At 54.9% G+C, this 21,617-nt stretch overlaps 1 protein-coding gene across 2 annotated transcripts in view; it reads right to left on the bottom strand.

Moving 5' to 3' along the window:
• Window positions 1-15,695: 15,695 nt before the first annotated feature.
• The window catches only part of GPAT4 (glycerol-3-phosphate acyltransferase 4), a 30,909-nt gene continuing 24,987 nt past the window's right edge, over window positions 15,696-21,617 (bottom strand). The window contains exons 7-12 of one of the 2 annotated variants that reach the window (XM_059882196.1): window positions 21,229-21,344; window positions 20,450-20,505; window positions 19,971-20,056; window positions 16,692-16,820; window positions 16,529-16,608; window positions 15,696-16,349 (exon numbers count right to left, since the gene is read on the bottom strand). In XM_059882196.1, coding sequence (XP_059738179.1) covers window positions 16,241-16,349; window positions 16,529-16,608; window positions 16,692-16,820; window positions 19,971-20,056; window positions 20,450-20,505; window positions 21,229-21,344 — 576 coding nt within the window. In that variant the 3' untranslated portion in view covers window positions 15,696-16,240. 2 annotated transcript variants of the gene reach the window in all.

Here is a 21,617-nt window from a genome sequence, read left to right as displayed (position 1 = left end):
GGGGTGGGGCGTCCCTCCGGATGACAGCATCTCTGCTTACAGAGTCAGGGAATCTGCAGGGCATTGGGCAATTTGAAGTCTAGCTAGTATAGGCCAGACAACATGGTGAGAGAGAAACCCAAGGGCGTTTAGCGGGGTCCCTGACCCCCAAGAGTCCTCCCAGGAGTTCCCCCAGGAATTTCCTCCTGGGGGAACCTATCTGTGGGGAATGAGGTACCTTAAGGAAAAGATCCTAGAGCAGAGAAGAGCAGCACAGACCCCACTGAACACCAACAACTCCTCCCACGTGGAAGGCCCCAACTGTCTCCCATGACCCCACCAGAAACCTGGGATGGGAAAACAGACACCCAGGAAGTCCCCAGACCAAGTCCCGGAAGTGGGCGGGGCCACCTGAGCTGATGCCGCTCACAGCCTCTTGCAAAACCTCCTGCAAAAGCAGAGGTGAGAGGAGACGTGCTTTCAGCACCTTCCAGCTGTAACCACCTGTGCCAACAGCAGCAAGGCCTCCAAGCTATAAGCAGCCTGCCCTCCTCTGCTGTCCCAGCAAGTCCTTCTCTGATCCCTCGAGCCCCCAGGGTGGGAGAATCGGGCTGGTAGAGTCAGCCTGGAGCAGGAGGGAGACCCCAGCTCTGGGGCCTCTCAGAAACGGAGGCACCAACCCTTCACCATAACCCTAGCGGACCCAGAGGATGGGGGAAGGTGACGAAAAGATTCGGATGCTTTTGAGGTGTAACTCTCACTCCGTGATGAGGTCATGCTGTCTCTCTCCTTGAAAAGTGGGAAGGAAATAAGCAAACACCCCCTTTGTGTGCTCCTGGCCACAAGCTAACACAGGAGGCTGAGCTGCCGCAGGCGGGGCCACTGGGAGGACTTGAGGACCCTCTGGGCACAGCCACAGAGAAAAAAGCTCTGGAGGCCAGGTAGGGGCCCAGGATTTCCTGAGCACTTTGCAGAGAGTTTGGGAAGAGGAGTCGCCTGAAGGAGACTCGCCACATATGTGTGTAGGCGTATATGCTAAGTCAATTCAGTTATGTCTGACTCTTTACAACCCTATGGACTGTTAATCGCCAGGCTCCTTAGTCCATGGGATTCTTCGGGCAAGAAAACTGGAGTGGGTTGCCATGCCCTACTCCAGGGGATCTTCCTAACCCAGGGATCAAAACTTTGTCTCTTGTTGAGTCAGTGGGGAAGCCCCTCTCAACAGGTGCAAAATCATGAGGCAGGTATGGAGGAAGCAGTCAGGGACAAGAAAGCAGGCTCTTGCTCTCTTTGTAAGTATATTACCATCCTAATACTCCATTACAACTGTAATTCTTGCGTGTCTGATTCACGCTGTTTGGTGAAGTTGCTCAGTCATGTCCGACTCTGCAACCCCATGGACTGTAGCCTACCAGGCTCCTCCATCCATGGAATTTTCCAGGCCAGAATACTGGACTGGGTTGCCATTTCCTTCTCCAGGAGATCTTCCTGACCTAGGGATATGAACCCAGGTCTCCCGCAATGTTTTACCCTCTGAGCCACCAGGGAAGTCCACGCTGTTTGGGGTTGGTATTAAATCAAACCCAGGGAAAGTTTTTTTCCGCTGGGGAAACATTTGCTAAACCTAACAAAATCTCCTCCAGTGTCCAAATTCTTGGGGCCCCTGTCACTGGAACCTTAGGACCAAGGAGCCCAGCCTTTCTGATGTCCCCCTACCACACCCCTGCTCCCGAACACAGGTGCCAAGCAACGGAGAAGCACAGCTCAGGCCTCGTCCAGGGACCAGACTCGGAGTCTGAAGGAGGAGAAGGGCCAGGAATGAATGGCCTAGATGGCTGAGGGTAATCTGGGACAAGTTTTGTCCTCTGCAGAGGCGTAAGTGTGCACATGTGAGCGCATGCGTGTGTGGCGTGTAGCTGGGGGGAACTCAGGACTGTTTTGCTTCATCCATCATAAAGACATCATAAGCCATAGACTCCCCCTCACTTCCCCTTTGTATTCCTGGTCACAAAGGGCCTTCCTGTATATGCTGAGTCAAAGAAACAATACAACTTTTAGAATATTCATGCTTCTTGCAATTTGACCACATGACAAGCTTTTCAGGGATGAGCAAAGAGAAAGCAATTCAGCCTGGGCTCCCAGGAGTGACAGTGTCCTGCCCTGCCAGCAGCCCAGGCTAGGCTCCTGCAAGCAGGCAAGACTCTGCCCCATCCACAGCCCTCCTGTCTGTGGCTTCCAGTGCAGAAAGAACCCAGACCTGCCTGTCCCAAGCAGGGCGAGGGTGAAGGTAAGGATGGCAGCATCTTAGCAGGTTCTGAGTGGCCATATCCCAATGGTGACAATCAATGAGAAGACTGGGAACTAAAATCACACCACTGGCAACCCCTCTTCCTGCTCCAGACATCAGCCAGCCTGAGTCTTTCCTGAGTGTGGCAGAGGGAACTGTGTTCCATTAGCGCTGGGCTCAAATGCTGGCACCACCACTCTCTGTGTCCTTGGATGAATGACAACCTCTGAGCCTCAGTCTACTCATCCATAAGATGGGACTAATTATACACAGCTTGCAGGGGCTTCAAGATCAGAATGCCCAGGCATGCCTGACCTGTACAGACACCCAGCAGCATCTGCTGTGTTATTTCGAGAGGGGTGTGGACCCCGACGGTCCCCAGTTTGCATCGCCACGTCACCAAGTAGTCTCTGGGTCACTGTGACCCAGTTAGGCAACCTCTTGAAGTCCAGTCTGTAAAGTGAAGCTGACATGGGTGTCAGCAAGACCCAGCCGAAGACGCACTGAAATCCCCTACAAGGCATAAAATGCAGTGGGCATGCCCATATCAGTGTGCTCACGCCCTCTCCTTCCTCCTCAAATTCAGACCGCCAGGAAGTGGTAGTACATGCATGCTGAGTCGCTTCAGTCATATCCAACTCTGTGCCACCCCATGGACTGTAGTCTGCCAGGCTCCTCTGTCCATGGGATTCTCCAGGGAAGAATACTGGAGTGGGTTGCCCTGCCCTCCTGCAGGGGATCTTCCCGACCCAGGGATCAAACCTGTGTCTCTTACATCTCCTGCATTGGCAGGGGGTTCTTTACCACTAGCACCACCTGCAAAGCTCAGGAAGTGGCAGAGTCCATCCTAAATGGGTCTTCTGTACAGCGGGACAGGCAGATTCAAAGTCACAGATACCCACTCCTGAAAGTACGCAAGCACCAGCCAGTCAGTCGCTATGTATAGAGGTTATGGAAGACTTGGTGTGTGACCAGATCTATTTACCTGCTATTAATAAAAGCCTGTGGTTCTGGACTCTGGGACAGGGTGCCAAGCCAGATGCCAAGGGCTGAATTCGTCTTGCACATATGTTTCTCTGGGACAGAATTGTGCCTTTTATAGGAACTTTAACTGGTCCTTAGGCAGGGGAGACCTCGTCCAGTGAGTGATCCCCCCCTTTCCCAGCATATCTCCAGCCCTGGACCCCGTGGGCTCCATCCCCTGCCTGATACATCCTGCTCTGAAGCCTGGATACCCTGGACATGGTCCACACTCCAACAGCAGCGGCCTCACCTGGGACCTTGTCAGGAAGGCAGGCTCTCAGGCCCCATCTCAACCCTCCCAAATCCACGTCTGCATTTTTAACAAGATATCCAGATGGTTTGTAGGAACACGATGGCAGTGTGAGAAGATGGAGGGTGGGTATGACCACGTAAGTGGGTGTAGACAGCCCTTCCTTTCGCAGAGCACACTGTGTGGCCCAAGTTAGGAGCTCAACAAAAAAACTGTTAGGGGACTGCCCCGGTGGTGCGGCGGTTGAGAAGCCACCTTCCAAGGCAGGGGATGCAGGTTCCATCACTGGCTGGGGAACTAAGATCCCACGGGCAAGTCAACCTGCGCAACTCGAGAGGCCCACAGGCTGCACCTACCAAGCCCGTGTGCTCTGGAGCCCATGCTCTGCAACAGAGAGAAAGCGGGTGCAATGCAACAAAGACGCAGTGCGACCAAAACCAAGACCAAACAGAAAAACTTAGACACAAAGAGATGCACTGACCTAAGCTGAGTTCTGTATCGCCAAATGCCCATGGGGGCCTATACTTCTGAAATGCCCTTTCTCCTTTTTCCTCCTTTTATTATTTAAATAACAAATTATGTATTTATTTATGAAACCTGGCGTACTGCAGTCCATGGGGTCACGAAGAGTTGGGCATGACTTGGCAACTGAACAACATTTATTATTACTTTTATTAAGAATATCTCTACTTTCCGATGTGTGTTAATTTCTGCCATACAGCAAAGTGAATCAGCTGTTGTTGTTGTGGTTGTTATTGTTCAGTGGCTCAGTCATGTCCAACTCTTTGCAACCCTGTGGACTGTAGCCCATGGGATTTTCCAGGGAAGAGTACTGGAGTGGGTTGCCATTCCCTTCTCCTGTTTTATTAATACGTGGCTTCAAATGCTGTGGATCTACCTACCCAAGGTCAAAATTCGTTGACTTCCACTCTAAGGCCAGGGCTGTGTCAACTCGCAGGTATGTGAAAGTGAAAATGAAAGTCGCTCACTCGTCTTTGCAACTCCATGGACTGTAGCCCACCAGGGTCCTCTATCCATGAGGATTCTCCAGGCAAGAATACTGGAGTGGGTAGCCATTCCCTTCTCCAGGGGATCTTTCTGACCCAGGGATTGAATCCAGGTTTTCCACATTGCAGGCAGATTCTTTACTGTTTTGAGCCACCCTGGAAAGCCAGGGCTGTGTCAACTTGCAGGTGTATGAGGACCCGAAAGCTACAGAGGACGTGAGAGGGCTCGGTGAGGTCCCCTCATCAAAGGCTCACTATCAAGTGCCTTGCAGTACACGACTACCCCATACACCGTTTCCCTCGGTATGGTTTCTGCTGTTGTATAATTGACGTCCAGTGTTCCTGGGTGGAGCAGACACACCACAGCCAGAGAAGATGTTCATTTCGACAGTTTCCCAAGCTTGTGTGACCACAGGACTTGCCAGAGATACAGATTTGTAGGGCCCTTCTGGGATATTCCCCCTCAGGTGGGTGTGGTCCTGGAATGTGCCTGGTTACCAAGTGCCCCAGGACTTGGGAATGGACAAATTTGGCAAATGGTGATCTTAACAAACGCATTCTAATCTATCTAGCTCTCAATTGATTTTGGCTGTGCTGGGTCTTTGCTGCCATGGGACTCTTCTTTGCAGGGCAAGGGCTTCTGTAGTTGAGGTATGTGGGGTCTTAGCTCCCCCACCAGGGATGGAACCACCAGGATGGAACCTGGTGGGGATGGGAGGGTGGAGTCTTAACCAGTGGACCACCAGGGAAGCCCCTCACAAATGGTGATCTTCAACAGCCAGTTTGACTTACATCCACAAGTTTCGGCTCTCGCAGAGTTATTCGGTGACCTGCGAAGAGTTCCGCAGCCTTCCCTTCCTGCCCAGGGGACAGAGAATCGCACAGTCACACAAGGCAGCCAGGGTGTAAGTGGAAAAGATGCTCATCCCCAGGAAAGACAGAGAGATGGCAGGACCCTTCCGGTTTTCCGCCGTCACCGGCATCAGCCTTGTGGCTGTGATTCTGTGGGAACGTCCGATACACTCAAACCCCCTAGGATTCTTGCGAGAGACCCTGCTTGAATTGAGGAATCTGCTCACTCGCCACCGCTAGGTTCTGGGTGAGGAAGCAGTGTCGGCCTCGCATTTCCAGCGCCCATTGGCGGACCACGGAGGAAACAGGCCAGGGCAGGGGTCTCCAAGGCCCAGCTGCAGCGACACTGTAGACTTCCGCGCCCTGCCCAGTGAATGGCAGCGTCCTTCCTGTGAGGAGGAACGCGCTTCTGTGGTTTGGGCTCACCCGGCACGGATCCCTGTGGCCTCTGATAAGGCCACCCTGACTTTCCACCGAGAACAACCCTCCTGCCACGTTTGATTGATGCTGTTTGGGTGGGCGGGCTCACCCCCATCCAGGTGCGGATGAGTGATGTGGCCCTGAGCCAATCAGTGAAAGCCACCTCCTTGGTCATGTAACCAGTCGGTCCAGGGATGGGCCTGCGGCTCGGTCACAGCCAATGAGCGAAGGACTGGGTTGTTCTGGGAGCGCCGGCTTCCCGCTCTACCTGCAGCAGCTTGTGGCCTGGCCATCCACCTGTCCCGGAAGGGGGCCAACCCAGGGGCACCTGAGAGGCGGGAGAGAGTGGAATTGGACCGGTGGCACTTTTTTCAGCCAGGCCTGGTGTCCCTCTAGCCTTCTCGGGACACAAGACACATTCTAGTGTCTTGAGTCAGGGTGAGTTGGGTTTCTAAAATTTATAGCTGAAAGAATACTAATAGAGCAAGAAAATGCTTCTGTTAACCCTCCTGTTTGCCTACAGGCTGGCCCTGCTACGGAGCCTGTGGTGGACAAGGGGACAGACGAAGGGGAGCTGGCCTGGGTTCGAATTTCCCAGGCTCCCTCTCTACTCCCCACTCTCTTCTCTCAGCTCTGGCCCCCGGATAATGGACCATCCTTAGTGACAGAAAGGAACTGGGTTAAACTGGATTAAACCTCCCATCCCGGGTGTTACGTCCTTCCCTCATAGCTCAGTTGGTAAAGATTCCGCCTACAATGCAGGAGACCCTGGTTCAATTCCTGGGTTGGGAAGATCCGCTGGAGAAGGGATAGGCTACCCACTCCAGTATTCTTGGGGCTTCCCTCGTGGCTCAGCTAGTGAAGAATCCGCCTGCAATGCGGGAGACCTGGGTTTGATCCCTGGGTTGGAAAGATCCCCTGGAGAAGGGAAAGGCTACCCACTCTAGTATTCTGGCCTGGAGAATTCTATAGACTGTATAGTCCATGGGGTCGCAAAGAGTCAGACACAGCTTTCACTTTCCCTCTCCCAGGTGTTTATTAGCTCTAAGCCATGGTCAATTCCTGATGAGAGCAGCACCCAGCCCTCATTGTGGGGAGCGACATGGCTTCCTTGCGGGGCTCTGCTGACTCAGGCTGCCTTGGAGGAGATGGCCTGGTCTGTCTGTCACCCTCAAAGCTGAGGACACCGTCAGGGGACCCTGACAGTCCAGGATTTGGAGTAGCAACCTCCTCCATTTCCTTCCCCAACCCCCCAGCCTCCTCTATCTGTCTTGAGCTGTTCGGCAGCAAAGAGTGGAGCCGTGGGCCCCTTCTTGCCATGCTTGAGCTGCACTGAACCTACTATTTTGGTTCAGTCGCTAAGTTGTGTCCGACTCTTTGCAACCCTATGGATTGCAGTCCACCAGACTCCTCTGTCCATGGGATTCCAGGCCAGAATACTGGAGTGGATTGCCGTTTCCTTCTCCAGGGGATCTTCCCAACCCAGGGATGGAACCCACATCTCTTGCTTGACAGGCAGATGCTTTACCACTGCGCTACCAGGGAAGCTTTGTAGTGAACCTGCAAAGTAACAAAACAGAAGCTGCCAGGGTCCCACCTTGTTCCCATGGTGGTCCTGATGCTTCTCTACCAGAAGCCCCACTTCAGATGGCCCTGCCTGTCCACTCTAATACTCTGCCACTCTTCCGAGCAATGCACCAGAGACAGACGTGACCTTTGACAACAGCCTCGGGTGCGAGCGGAGGTGAGGACCCCGGTTTGCACAGGTGGGAAGAGAGCTTCAGGAGACAGCCAAGGAGGTGGGTGGGGAGCTGACCTCCAGACCTCACGGTGCAGGTCTGGGGAGAAGGCCTCCCCCCTCAGTCAGAGTCCCCCCGGGGCTGGACACATTCTTTAACCAATTCCTCCTGCTCCTTCCAGGGGGAGGGATGACGCTGGAAGTGGCGGAGGGGCTGGTCCTTCCCATATGGAGCAGCTTGCCAGCCTCTTCGGCAGAGTCGCAAGAAGGCCCGTGTTCAGAACCCCCCATTAGGCCTCTCTTAGTAGGGCAAACACACACCATTAATCTTGGTAAAGTGAGTGAAGCACATTCACCTGTCTGAGCAGGAGAATTAATGTTGTGTCAATAGGAAATTCGTGTTTACCTCTGGCCTCTACGCCTTCCCTTTGCTACCAAAACCCCAGAGCAGACCAGCCCAGAGGCAGGACGGTAATCAGACGAGAAAATCAAAACCCCCAGAGGCAGGTGGGGCTCAGACATGGGGGTGGAGACAGAAGTGCCTCGGGGCACAGACGCTGTCCCTGGGCCTGGGGACGTGTGCTCCCCACCCCACGGGACGCGGTGGCCGGCCAGGGGTATCTTTTTCCTTTTCTTCCCAGCACACAAGGCTGTGATCTCTCACACCAGCGGGGACTGACTGTGGCCACTGTTTACTGAGCACCTACTAAGTGCCTGGCACTGTGCATGGTGCCTGGGACTCATTTCCTAAGAGTCCTACAAAGCAGGTATGCTGTCGTCTTCTGAGATAAAGAAGATACAGCAGGCTGTACAGCAGACATTAATACAGCATTGTGAATCAACTGTACTTCAGTAAGATTAGGATTTCCCTGGTGGTCCAGTGGTTGGGACTCTGCCGGCCCATGCAGGGGCCACGGGTTCGATCCCTGGTCTGGGAAGATCCCACATGCCTTGGGGCAACTTAAGCCCATGCACCACAGCTACTGAGCCCGAGCGCCCTAGAGCCTGCGTTCTGCAACGAGAGAAACCACCGCGATGAGAAGCCCGTGCACCACAACTCGAGAGTACCCACCCCCACTCGCTGCAACCAGAGAAAAGACTGCACACAGAAACAAAGACCCAGAGCACCCCAAAACAAATAACTTAAAAATATAAGATTCTTTCATTCATTAAAAAAGATACTGCGGTGCAGAACAACGCCAATGTCAAGCCGAGAGCAGGTGGGCTTGAACCCAGCTCTGATCCCTAAAGCCAGAGGCACTTTCGCAGCAGGCAGGGTCAGACCCAGCGCGTGAGGTCAAGTGCAAAGACAGGGTCTCAGAGAAGGCCCTTCCGGGTCACTGTCCCCCGCCCCCGCCTCCCCACCCCCACTCCAGGAATGCCTCACCAAGGGAGGGTCAGGGAGAGGCCAGGCTGGGCCGCCGACTGGAGCATGAGGGTGTGTGCGTGCCTGTGTGCCCCAGGAAAAGAAACCAAGCTGCCCGATAAGGTCTCTCGTTTCCAGAGCAAAGCGCCTGTTAAACACGAGGCAGATGTGAGCAAATAAAGCTGTGGCGTCCAGAGAGAAAATCAATACGAGATTATATGCCCGAGCCCCATCGTATACCAATTAATAAGGGCGGGTGGCGCTAGGTGTGGGGGGGGGGAGATAAACCCGCTGGCCACAGGCAGGGGCCGACCGTGTCTGCTGCCCCAGCCCCACGGCTCAGTTGGGGGCTGCCGGCCCTGGTTCCAGAGTTGGGGGCCCGGAGTGAATGGTGTAGCCTGGGAGGGAAGATGCACAGAGCTTCCCTCAGCCAGTGGGCAGCGAAGGGAGAGGGCCTGATGGATGAGAGAGGGAGGGGGCATGGAGCCCCCCGGAAGGAAGCAGACAGCTCACACCACGCAGATAGGCTGCTTGGGACTTCACTTGCCACACACACACACAAATAAAATACAAAAGGGGCTTGCTTTGGAAAGTGATCGGGAACAAAAATGCAAAACAATGGCAACAATGGGAAAACCAGAAAACAAATTTCTACCCCCAAGAAATGATGTTGAAGCCCCTGGTTATGCTGCCCATGTTTTATTTAATTCAGAAAGTACAAAAGAATCTAAAAAAGAATGTATATATATATGTGTGTGTGTGTGTGGATTTGTGTAACTGAATCACTCTGCTGTATACCTGAAGTTACACAACCTTGTAAATCAACTACACTTCAATAAAATCAAAACTTAAATTAAAAAAGAAAGTACAGCCAAGCTGTTAATCATTTTCAAGAGGAGTAATAAAAGACAAGTGGCAAGGGCTTGCCACACAGGACAGCGTGACTGCGTGGGTGGAGCTGTCCAGAACATTTCATGGACGGACTTCAGGCGCATCGCCGGGTGCCAGGGACAGGGCAGTGTGATATGCAGCCACCTGCCAACAGACAGAGTTTACTAAGTTTAGCAGTGACCCTGCCCCAGAGAGCTGGCTTTGGCACCATCAGGACAAGTTAAAAGTGCCGACATCCCAGGGAGAGAAAACCTGAGTGTGGGCCTGGTGCCTGGTCGGTCCCAAGCGCAGTTACAGATGGGGAGGTCCTGCCCGCATGGCGGTCAGGAAGAGAGGTTTCGAGCAAGAGCCCCTTCCCTGGAAATTCCCAATGCTCTTGGGGGAAGGAGACCTGACGCTGTGTGGGATGCTGGGAACAAAAGTGGAAGGAAAGATGCATATCAGGGATGAAAAGGTCACCTCCTTCCAGAAGCCTCCCTGTACCCTGAATACTCCCGGACGCAAGCCCCAGAGGCAGAGGCCCCTCGTGAGTGGGAGTTCTGCCGCCTGAGGACTGTTGCATGCCAAAGAAAAACGAAATTTGCCAGCCGAATATTTTTTAGACATTTTGCAAGATGCACGGCCTCCCTGACAATTTTTAATGTACTAACTGCCTGGTCCAGTGAGCTGATTAATTGGTGCTGGAGAGATCAATAAAAAACAGAAAATTAAAACAATTTTAAAGTGATTAAGTAGTTTAACACCTGTCTCCCGTCACGTCAGCGCAGGAAGAAAAATAAAGCAGGTGTCGAAGGGGCTCCTGAAGCAAGAGAAAACAGCGCCTGCCTCGCAGAAATGACAGATCACGGCTGGGGGATCAATCTGACTGCTCGCAGCCCTTCCTGAGCCCGGGCTGCAGCCGCCCAACCCGGCGCCCCAAGAGCTGGGCCTCCCCGCCGGGGCCCTCCTGCAGAGACGCTCCTCAGCTCTGGAGGGGCAGTGTCTGCCCAGACCCCCCAGAAGGGGGCGGGAGGGGTCAGGGGGAACAGAACACCTAGGCTCAGGGCTCTGGATGGCATCAGATGCAAAGGGACCAGCTTGCCTCCCAACCCCAGTCCCTGCCTGCCATTCTGCACCGAGTCTGCAGCCCGCAAAGGGTCATGTGCAGTGAAGAGCAGCTTAAGAACTCTGGACTCTGGGATCACCAGGTCCTCCATTCTAGAAGGTTCAGGCCTCCACCCTTATTCTCAAGAGACAGAGCCTGTCCACTGTCCACTCTGTCCACTGTCCTGCCTGGCTCTGCCTACAGGTGGTACAAGCACCTGCCTGGCACTGCCCAGATGCCCCTGTAACTCCATGTGCCAACCTCACTCACTCCCCCTGCCCCCACCGCTGGCAGCAGTTAACAGAAGCCACACGGCAGGACTCACCTTCTCCCAAGGTAATGTACTTGACTCAGAATCCCCTGCAGGTAGATTCACGGAGAAATCCTCAGATGGATTTTCTCCGGCGTCCCTAACGCAGAGTGGAATGAACAAGGATGGGGGAAGGGAAGAGAGGAGAATGAACAAAGGCCAGAGGTGAACCCCAGGTGAGGCAAGGCCCAGGTCTCCTGTTTCACCTCCGAAGGGGACTTGAGTTGTGTGTATATAAAGTGCAGAATGGGCTTCTCTGATGGTTCAGATGGTAAAGAATCTGCCTGCAATGCGGGAGACCCGGGTTCAATCCCGGAGTCGGGAAGATGCCCTGGAGGAAGGCATGGCAACCCACTCGTGTTCTTGCCTGGAGAATCCCATGCCAGAGGAGCCTGGTGGGCTACCGTCCATGGGGGTTGCAGAGTCGGACAAACACTTCTACACTGAAGTGCAGAATATACTTACTGTGGCCCATGTCCTAGAAGCTGTCCTGTGGCTCCCCTGTCTGGGGTCACCTCTACGTCTCCCTTGGGGGGAGGGGACCCGAGCGTTAGGCATGGGCCCCAGAGCTCCTCGAGCACCCCCTGCACAGGGGGCAGGACGGGCCGTGCTCCGGAACAGCCGTGTCACCACCCCCTCGCCCAGCAGGATGGCCGCACACTCGTCCCCTGCCTGCCCTCGTCCCACCCACCTTCACTGTCCCTGAGGCCACAAACTGTTGCCCCTAAGACCAGGACAGAAGAGGAACTCAAGCAACAAGAGAAATTTCACAGCAGGTTTAAAACATTCAATTTTTAGGACATCTTAACACGTGATTTAAAGATTTGATAACATGTTTTAAAAAACATTAAAGCCCTCAGCGGAACGTACTAGCCATCCCCGCTTCAGAACCCCTTCTTGCTGACACAGGTCACGCTGGATGTGGATGGAGGAGGTGGTCAGAGCGGGGGCGGGGCAGGGAGTTCCCAGTCGCATGCTTCCCTCTGGGCTGGGAGTTCTGGTTCTGTACCCCATGGTCGGGCCTCTCTGGACCCAAGTCTGTTTGGGGCCATACTAGTCTCAGTGTAAACTTGCCAAACCCTCTACCGCAAATTAAACCCTCTCCAGCAAACTGCATGCTGATGACAAAAAGCATACAGTCTCAGACAAAAGATTCCAATCTTCAGCAGTTTGGCCACTTTCTAAGACAATCTGTACAGACAGATCTCCATGTGAAATACAAACCATCTCTTGGCAGTCTCTGCCACAAGCTGTGACTTCTGTGATCTGACCAGGAGGAAGCTAAGATGCCACCCAACTTTATCGTGGATCCCAAGACTGTGATCTCATGGATCTCAGTCTGTCTGCCGAGAGCGCCTACTCCAGGGCGCACACAGGCTGTCTACAGCACAAGGTCTGTGCTATCCAGACGGTAATCTCAGGGGAGGCTCAGCCCCCGCACTTCAGCCCTCCTCGAAGCAAACACAAACTTCTGGACTCAGAAGCCCCCCGGTGCTGGCAGCTTCTCCCTGCAGAGTGAGCCTCGGGCTGACGGAGATAAAGTTTCCCCGGGCCCAAGTTCCAAACTCGGCTGTTTTGTTTCTGTTAAAATGCAATTGTTTTTCTCTGGAGGGTGGCCGTGACTGCTCGCCCGTCAGGAAGATGTATGAAAACCTCCACTTCAATTCAGCATCCCTTTTCTCCCAGACAAACACGGTCGGATTTTAATAAATCAGAAAGCCACACTGTTTAATAAAAATTTATTGACTTACAAGTGATTATTTATCAAAAGACCATTAATAGCAGGTACTGGAATGATGTGGTACTGGGTGGTGCTGGGAGACTAATAGGAAATCGATGCGCTGGCCGGCCGGGATGCATACAAGGAGCCCTCCCCCCGGCCGGCCGGCGCAATTCCACTCGCAACACAGACCAGACGCTACCCCTGGTGCAATGAAAAGTTCCCCTTTTTATTTATCGTTTACAAATGAAATGATCAATACTTTTAATCTAGAGCAAAATTTATTAACTTTCCCATCGGAGAGAGACGTATTGACTTGGGGGGAGAAGGGGTGAGCGCGGGGCAAGATGGATGGCAGGATGGTCGTCTCTGAGCCCGTCCAGTCGGTGCGTGGGCAGCTGCCCTCCCAGCCCAGGCATCCAGCCACTCAGGGCAAGGGCAACCCGAGAACTCAGGTCTGGCTGCCTGGGATGCACCCCAGGTGGATCTGGTCGTCAAGGACTTGTGGGGAGGCGCCGTCTCACAGATCCCGAGGTTTTGGTCAACTCGAGAAGGAAACAGGGTGTATGGACCCAGAAGACCTCCGCAGGACAGCAGGGTTAGTGCCCTGGGGAGATGCTGCTGAGAAGGGCTGAGCTGGGGTGATGCCCATGGGCTCGTCGCTGCCTGGTCTGGGCACTCAGGGTTCTGCGGAGCAGTTCCCCGCCCCACCCCTTCACATCAGGCTGCAGGGCAGCAACCTGGAGCGGGGTCCGACCCAGTAAAGAATCAGGTCCCCGAGTTGGACATCATCCCAAACTGCTCGCTGAGCCCTGGCCTGGAAACAGACTTCTATATGGGGCTTCCCTTCAAGGGCATTTTGCCTGCCTTTTCACAAAGTTCCTTCTCCAAACAGCTGAGGAAGGAGTCTCTCACATTTTAGTGAAAACAAATCTTTCCAAGATCCACAATCAAATCCACCCAGCCCCACGACCACCAGAAACCCTGGGATCCTCCTTGACACGTGTGACACTCTCTGAAGGGGTTGAGTTTCGCTAGCCTGATGTTCTGCACAAACCAAATGGATCCAAGCTCACTTATGACGGAACCTAGACGACTTCAGAGCTCAGAGCTGAAGTCTGAACAACAGATTTAAAAATTGCATTTCAGACATGGGAAGGGCCTTAGAGGTCATCCAGCCCAAGTCCCTAGTTCTGGGTCAGAACAGACCCAGAGAAGGCCCAAACGGCAAACCGGCAGCAGGTCCACAGGTGGGATTAGGAGCTAGCCAGCGCTCATCCCACTGGTAACAGGCTTCACGGCTGCCGGGGTCCCGGGAGCGGGTGCATTTTGTACATCTCGTTGCTCCACGTGTTTCTTTTCTCATTCCCGAGTGTCGAGAGGTTCCCACATGACCGACTGACTCAGTTACCCCAAATCAATTATGAATAGCTGATGACTACCTGGGGGGCAGCAGGGTCCCCAGTTTAAAAGGACGGAGCAGTCTGATGAGTCTATACGCTTATAACAAGCACTATATAGAAGTTTCAGAGATTTCTTTTTATAGGGATGTTAATTCCCATCCCTTGTCAGTTGGTAAAAGTAAAAATAATTGTTAGTCTCAAGTATTTCTTTACATAACAGCCATTCTAGATCAGGTTCTTATAATAATCTCTGCTGTGTCATCAGCAACAAAGTAATGTGCTGAAAAAAACATGAGAAAACGAAAACCGACATGTTTCCAAGGACCTATGAAAATCACGAAGCAAACGCACTAAGTGGCAGAAAGCTTTTCCAAAAGGGAACTTGATTTTTGCGAAGATCATTCCAGAGAGCTTTTAAACCACCAAACAGTACTGTCTATAAAAGTCTAAAAAATCACTATTTATTCTTGCATTTTGTACAACAGTTCATAGGAGGATGTTCTTACTGTTAAAACAGTGTTTTGGTTTGAGAAGAATAGAGCAGAAAGAGAACTCCTCACTGGTTGGCGGGGGATGTGTGGGAGGAGACGGGAGACTGTTCAGGGAGGAAGGGGGCAGCTAGGCTGAGAGTCAGACTGAGGTCACAGGAGATGCCGCTGCTAGTCTGGAGTCCCCTGAGCCGGGCTCCACAGCCACCACCTCCCCACATCGAGTCCAGAGGACGGCTTGGCCAGGAGACACTCCCCACAGCTGCTGCAAGGCCCCCAAAGGTGCGGGGGCTGCTGTGCCAGTGCAGGGCGGGGGGGGGGGGGGGTGCAGATGCGCAGACAGACGGATGAGTCGGGGGAGAGGCAGCTCTATCCTGAGCGCTGAACCCAGTCAAGCCAGTACATGGACACCGGGAAGGGGCCTGGTTTTGGACCTGCCTTCCAGGGACCACAGCTGGGCAAGGGAGACCAACAGCTTCCTTCTGGCTGCACGAAGCCACATGCCTGCCCGCCCCGGCTCCCGCCTGGTCCCCAGATCTCAGCATGGATCCCCCTACTTGTACTTCCAGATCGTCTCCTACCCCGCAACGTCACACACTTTCAACCCCGCAGCACCCACGTTGGGGGAAACACCATCTCAACAGTGCTGGGGATTTCAAGTCACCCAGAGACATGCAGACATCTGACACGGGGCTTCACCTTCTTCCCAGCAGACATCTGACAGGGGCTTCACCTTCTTATCAACACCGCAAGCCCCCATTCTGGAAGCCAAGCCCCCGTGCTGGTTAACTCAGAGAATCACAACGCTGATGAGAAACCCGCTGCTCAGGGTCACAGCTGGGGGAGAGAGGGTGAAGGGAGAAACCCCTCGATTCAGTCACCGTCAAAGACAACTTTATTGACTCACAGGAACGAACCCCAAACCCCGACGTGGCTCCGGCTCTCCCTCACCCGCCCCCCTCCCGGCCCTGGACCACCACACTGGGCTGGCCGCCCTTCCTTCACAACAACCCAGGGAGGCAGGCGTCCCCACCCCCCAGTCTGGGGGCAGACGAGCGTGGCAGCCACTGAGCTGGGGGACCAGTCTCGGCTGCGCCGGCCCCTCGGGGGGAGAACAGCACTCCCCTAGCCCTGCAGACACAGTCTCTCCCGTGAGTCTGGCCCCGAGGCCGGGCGCTCCTGGGGCAGCACTGCCTGGCGAAGTCCCCTGCACACGGGCATCAGACAGATGGCGCCCCAGGCCCCTGCAGGGACGTGGGCTCCCACCCAGCACTCAGGCCGCTTGGGCTCAGTGGGGAGGGACTTTAATGGCATTCCTCCAATGGACTCAGCGGAAAGGGACACAAGGTGGCTCGTCCCGGGGCGGTTGGGCGGTTCGGACGCTGGAGTCCTTGCGTGGAGCCGGTCCAGGCGGCGGCGGGCTCAGGACCGGCTCCGGTCCTCGTGGTTGCCGACAATCATCTTGCTGTACAGCTTCTGCTGCTCCTCCTTGAACGTGTCCTTCACCTTCTCCCGCTTCAGGCCGCCGTCCCTGACAAGAGCATGGCAGGGCTGAGCACCTGAGCAGCAGCCCGTGCCCACCCTGCCCCCGGCCAGCTGTGCACCCCCCACACCCAGGGAGGGGGTGTCTGTGTGGACGGAGTGAGCTGGCAGCAACCGCCTCAGAAATCCCACCCGCAGACCCGGTGAGCAGAGCCCGGCCCGACTCACCACAGCAGGTCAACCAGGCCACCCTGCCTGGCGATGGCAGACTTCACCCTATTGGCAAACTGGACCGCATCCTCCTCTGCCTGCAAGAGAGGACGTGTGCCAGCCCCTGAGCTGGGCGTGGGGCACAGAGCGTGGGGGCCCTGGGAGCAGGCTGGGCACCCACCTGTCTGGTCATCGGGGGCAGGTACCACACGCTGCAGACGATGGCCCAGCTGGTCATCATCCTGAGCAGGTAGGTCACCATCCCGTACTTGCTGCTGTTCCAGAAGGCATCCCCGAACTGCGGGTCATACTGCGGGGCGACAGGGCGGGGTGTGTGTGTGTGCGTGCACACGTGCAAGAGTGTGTGTCAGTGTGTGCGCATATGTGTGTGTGTCAACAGTATGCATGTCAACAGGCTGCTTGTGTGCGTGTGTCAACAGTGCTCTGCATGGGTCTGTGAACAAGTTCTAGTGTGTGCGTGTGTGTTTGTGTGTATCAACAGTGTGTGCGTGTGTGCACAGGCTCTACGTGTGTGTGTGTGTGTGAACAGCAAACTTTCCGAACACTGCCCCCCAGCCGGGGTGAGGTCAGCAGGAGGACACGGCTCCCCGCCTTACGACCCCAACATTCTCCAGTAAGTGCACCCTGGGCACCGCTGGCCTCCAGCAGCGTCTGCCTCCTCAGCAGAGCAGGGAGGTGGCTCTTCCCTGCCGCGTCCTGTCTCCCTCACAGGCGTCCGGCATCTACTGTTTAGGTCCTCAAGCCGACCTGCGCGCAGAGGACAGGACCACGGCTCCACAGATCCAGCCCCGAGTCAACAATCACCAGAGTGCCCACACCTGCTCCCGTCACGTCACACACTCACAAGCACTTCGACACGCAGCTCCCCAGAGAGAGAGACCTCCTTACGCGACGGCCAGCCTTCAAAGCCCACCTCTGGGGCCCAGACCCAGGAGCAGATGGCGAGGAAGTTCTGCTTCTGTCCTGACCCTTCACGGGGCTCGCTGACCGTGAGAAGCCAAGAGGCCACCTGGGCGGCCGGGCACAGAGGCCTTCCCCAGGGGAGTGCCCATCGGACGCTGTCCCCTGCCCGCCCCTCTGGTGGAGGCCCCGGCAAGGGGCATGTCGTGGGCGACGCAGCCACCGCTGTGACCCACATTCTCCCAAACACGAGTGCAGCGGGGCAGGCGGGATGGCAGGTGACACAGAGGCAGCGAGCAGGGCCGCGTCCTCAAGGAGAAAGCCTGAGAAGGATCAGGGCTGAGCCGCCACAGGGTCTGGGGCTCTCCCAGACGCGACGCTAGATGGAGAGTGACTGCAGTTCAAGCGCCCAGGATCCGAGTGAAAAAGCAAAGGAGACCCCACGAGACTCGGTGGCCACCATAGCGGGCGCCCCTGGAGTCCTCAGGAAGGGACACTGGCCGAGACGCCCGAGCGCAGCCACTTACTCTTGGGGGGACTGGGTTTGAACTGCGTGCTTTTCTTTCAGGACTTTCAAGCCGGCATTCTATGACTCTCAGAGTAAAAGTTAAGAGAATTGTGCCTAATTGCAGACCCGACTACAGAAATGAAGGCACTCAGGCTTACTCATAGAAACTAAAAACTTGAGATGTAGCCCTGAAGGCGTACTGGGCTCACGTTACACCACCACCAGGAAATGTGGGAGAACGGATCTCATGTGGGATGGGAAGGAAACACTGCCACAGTTCACGCAGCAGGACAGGAGAGAAACCCTGACCTCACATGTGAGAGCCCTCTGTTGAGGCCTGAGTCTCTGCTCCACGCTGGGCAGACACCGTGGAGAGAAAAGCAAGGCCAACGCTCAGATCAGCAATACATTCCTCCAGATCAGACAATGCCTTCCTTTTGGTGGAAATGCAGGGAGAGCTTGGAAACTGCTGAAGTTATGCAAGTTTGGTTACCAATGACGGCTTTACAAAAACTAGAAGACTACTTGGGAGGCAGAAGTTCTTAATCACACGTGGGCTTTCCTCAGCCTCGGATGGGAGGAAAATGGCTGTGCCCGTGTTCCAGAGAGGAGGCAGCTGTCCAAGGGTCCACACTGAAAACACCAAGGCCAGCGTCTCACTGAGATTCCCAGGCAGCAACACCAGCAGCACCCAGGATGGGGTCGAAACACAAGTTCTGAAACTGTGGGCGTGGTGCCCAGCAATGGGCATGCGCATAGCCCCACCAGCTGACGCTGACACAGCTGCGAAGACCCAATGCTGGGGCTTCCAGGCACCATGGGTATCACCTGGCAACGCAGGCAACACGGGCTCCACTTCTGTGGTCCAGGAGGATCCCACGTGCCGCGGGGCAACTAAGCCTGGGAGCCTCCACTATTGCGCCCGTGCACCTAGAGCCTGTGCTCGCAGTAAGAGCAGGCGCTGCAGTGAAAAGCCTGCACACCGCAAGGAAGGGGAACCCCCGCTCACCACAACTAGAGAAAGCCTGTGCACACAGCAACCGAAAAAACACGCCCAACACTCTGGAGCGAGGAAGAAGGGCTTCTGTGCAGCAGCTGGTTTTTAACAGACACCCAGGGGGAGGCCCTGATTCCCAGGATGCTACACTGCAGGACGGCACGTGTGCCACGGCAACGCTCCCCATTCTCACACCACGGCAGACCCTGCGGACAGAGCCTCTCCTGTTCCTCCAGACCAGCATCCTCAACAACTCCCCGGCAGCCCTGGTTCCGGGACCCATTAGTCACCCTGCAGCCGCTCGTTCCCAGCCAGCCCTGGCCTGTCACCTCCCTGAGAAAGTGACGTGGCCTGGGAGCCTGCGCTTCCCCCAGGGCAACGCCGCCTCCCCAGCTGCCGCCAGGTGAAAACAAGGACCATCCCTACAGACGACCGAGGCCCATGAAATCCTAACCACCACTCTGACTCAAGCTCACCCTTACCCTGATCTGTCAACCTAAATACTTTAAACATAGTGACAAAGGCTGTGTATTTTTAGAGGTAGTAATGTGAGTAACTTGGCATTCTTTTAGGAATAATAACGTACATCTATTTATAAGCACAAAGGGCTAGGAGGGGAGAGAAGGGGGAAAAAGGAAACCCGGCAAAGTGCGCCCCTTCTTTCTAAGCGAGTCTGAACAGTCAGAGGTTCAAGCTCCTGCAAGGTGGGGCAGACGGGACAGGCTCCTGAGGTCCCTTTGTTTTCATGAGTGGCCACGTGAGCCAAAGCAGAGGAGTCGTTTCCTTCTCCAGTGACAAGGACACACGTCCTATGCCCACCCACCCGCACCTTCAAGCAAACGCACAGATCCCCCGGGCGTCCCCGCCCCACAGGAAGCCCCCTTCAGGTGGAGTGTCTTCCGAGCTGCTGGGTTTATGAACAGAGAGGAACACGTGGGGAGATCTGCCAAGCCCCGAATGCTCTGCGGCGTGGGCTGGAGCCGCCCATTCGCAGCGGCCGCGGTGAGGACCACTGGCCCTCGGAGGGCTCCTACCTTGATAGCAACAGGGTAAACTGTGGCTCCAATTTCGAAACTTCCCTTTTTGAACATCATCACCGATGTATTATTGATGCAGGTTCCTAAAATGCAGAAGAGGGTAAAATGCTTTTCTTTTCGGTCCTTTACCCCAGAGATCAGTAATAGCTTATGGATTAAATAGAATAGTAAAAGCCCTCTGACAGCTCTTCTGAGAGGATAAGCCTGTCATCTCCCCAGCGCAGGAACACACGCTGGAGAGAGGCAAGCAGACCACTGTTACTGCTTCCTCTTTTCTCCTTACGGGACCACCCCCCGGGGCCCCGGGGAGTCCAGAGCGGGTGCCACACGACAGCACTCGCAGTCCACACTGAGTCCCCTGAGCTTCCAGTTCCAGGACCAGCCCAAAGGGCCCCCAGCTGAGGTGGTGAAGACAGGTTCCTCCAACACAGCCCTGGACTCCCCTAACTGCCCGGCCTCCCCACACAGCAGCTTACCCTCTGGAAAGATGAGGATGGGCAACTTGCTTTTATCCTGCACATGCTCGGTCAGCCTGCAGAAGAGAGAAATGGAGGGGAGGGCCAGACAGCCTCACGTCCATCACCATCCATACATCTGTGTCAATACCCTGTCTAGATGCGATGCTGGGTGCGGTATGAAGGCAGGCTAATGAACACGACCCTTTTATAAACCCATGATCTAACAGACAAAAGGCCTAAGGACAGGGAACCCGGGTTGATTACTATTTAACAGCTGTTGAGTGAAGCGCCTGAGTCTGAGTGTAGACGCTGCAGCTCTGATCTGAGACTCCCTAACAGGCTCACCCGCCAGAGCAGCCTCAAGAAACGCTTGCCCCAACTTCCTAGGGCCGTGCCGGGTGGGCCTGCAGCCCCGAGACGCGGCGCAGGGAACTCTGGGCAGCCCACTGGCCCTAGGGAGCGGGCCTCTCACCATCACTTGTGCCGCGTCTGCCTTTTATTTTCCTTGAAAACAGAGCTGCGCTTTATTCTATTGCTGGAAGTGTGCTTCCACGTGTGACAGTGAACTCACTTTGAGATTTGAAATCACATTAAAAGTTCGTAGGCTGCTATGACAATGGGTTCAAGGAATTAAATAAAAAAAAGGTTAAAAACACTACTAACTTGTTAACAGCACTAGAGTTTTCATACTCTCTATATTCCACATTTCGGATATGGAGGCAGCCGGGCTCAGTAGAGAAGGCCAGAGGCACGACTTGCCCTAAAATCAGACTGTGTGCGTGTGTGTCATCGTTTACCTTCTGGCCACCAGGTGGCGATCCTTCACTTCGGAGCGCTCGAACCAGACGTGGGGGCAGGCCTTGACCATGGCTCTCTGGATGACTCCCATGAGGCCGCCGTGCACCTGCCCCACCTGCTCGCAGAGGAAGGGGCAAGGGGAGCGAGACCATCCTCACACAAAGTCCCCGATTCCCAACCCCCCTCCCCCTACGCTTTACTGGTAACCAGAGGTTCCTTACTGTTCAGAAACCACCATTAGTTAGACTCTCTGAATTTAAATTCTCCTTCTAACCTGTGATAGCAGATATGCAACTGAAAACCCTACAAAGAACCGTGAAGCGGAGCCCCCATGTTCAAATGCCCTCCCTGCATGGATTCTCCAAGGCCTCTGCGCCCCATCCCTTCA

The sequence above is a fragment of the Bos taurus genome, chromosome 27 (assembly GCF_002263795.3).
Source record: "Bos taurus isolate L1 Dominette 01449 registration number 42190680 breed Hereford chromosome 27, ARS-UCD2.0, whole genome shotgun sequence".
In the NCBI taxonomy this organism is placed as follows: domain Eukaryota; kingdom Metazoa; phylum Chordata; class Mammalia; order Artiodactyla; family Bovidae; genus Bos; species Bos taurus.
Note: the sequence above shows the minus strand (reverse complement) of the source record. Positions and strands in the feature narration are given on the sequence as shown.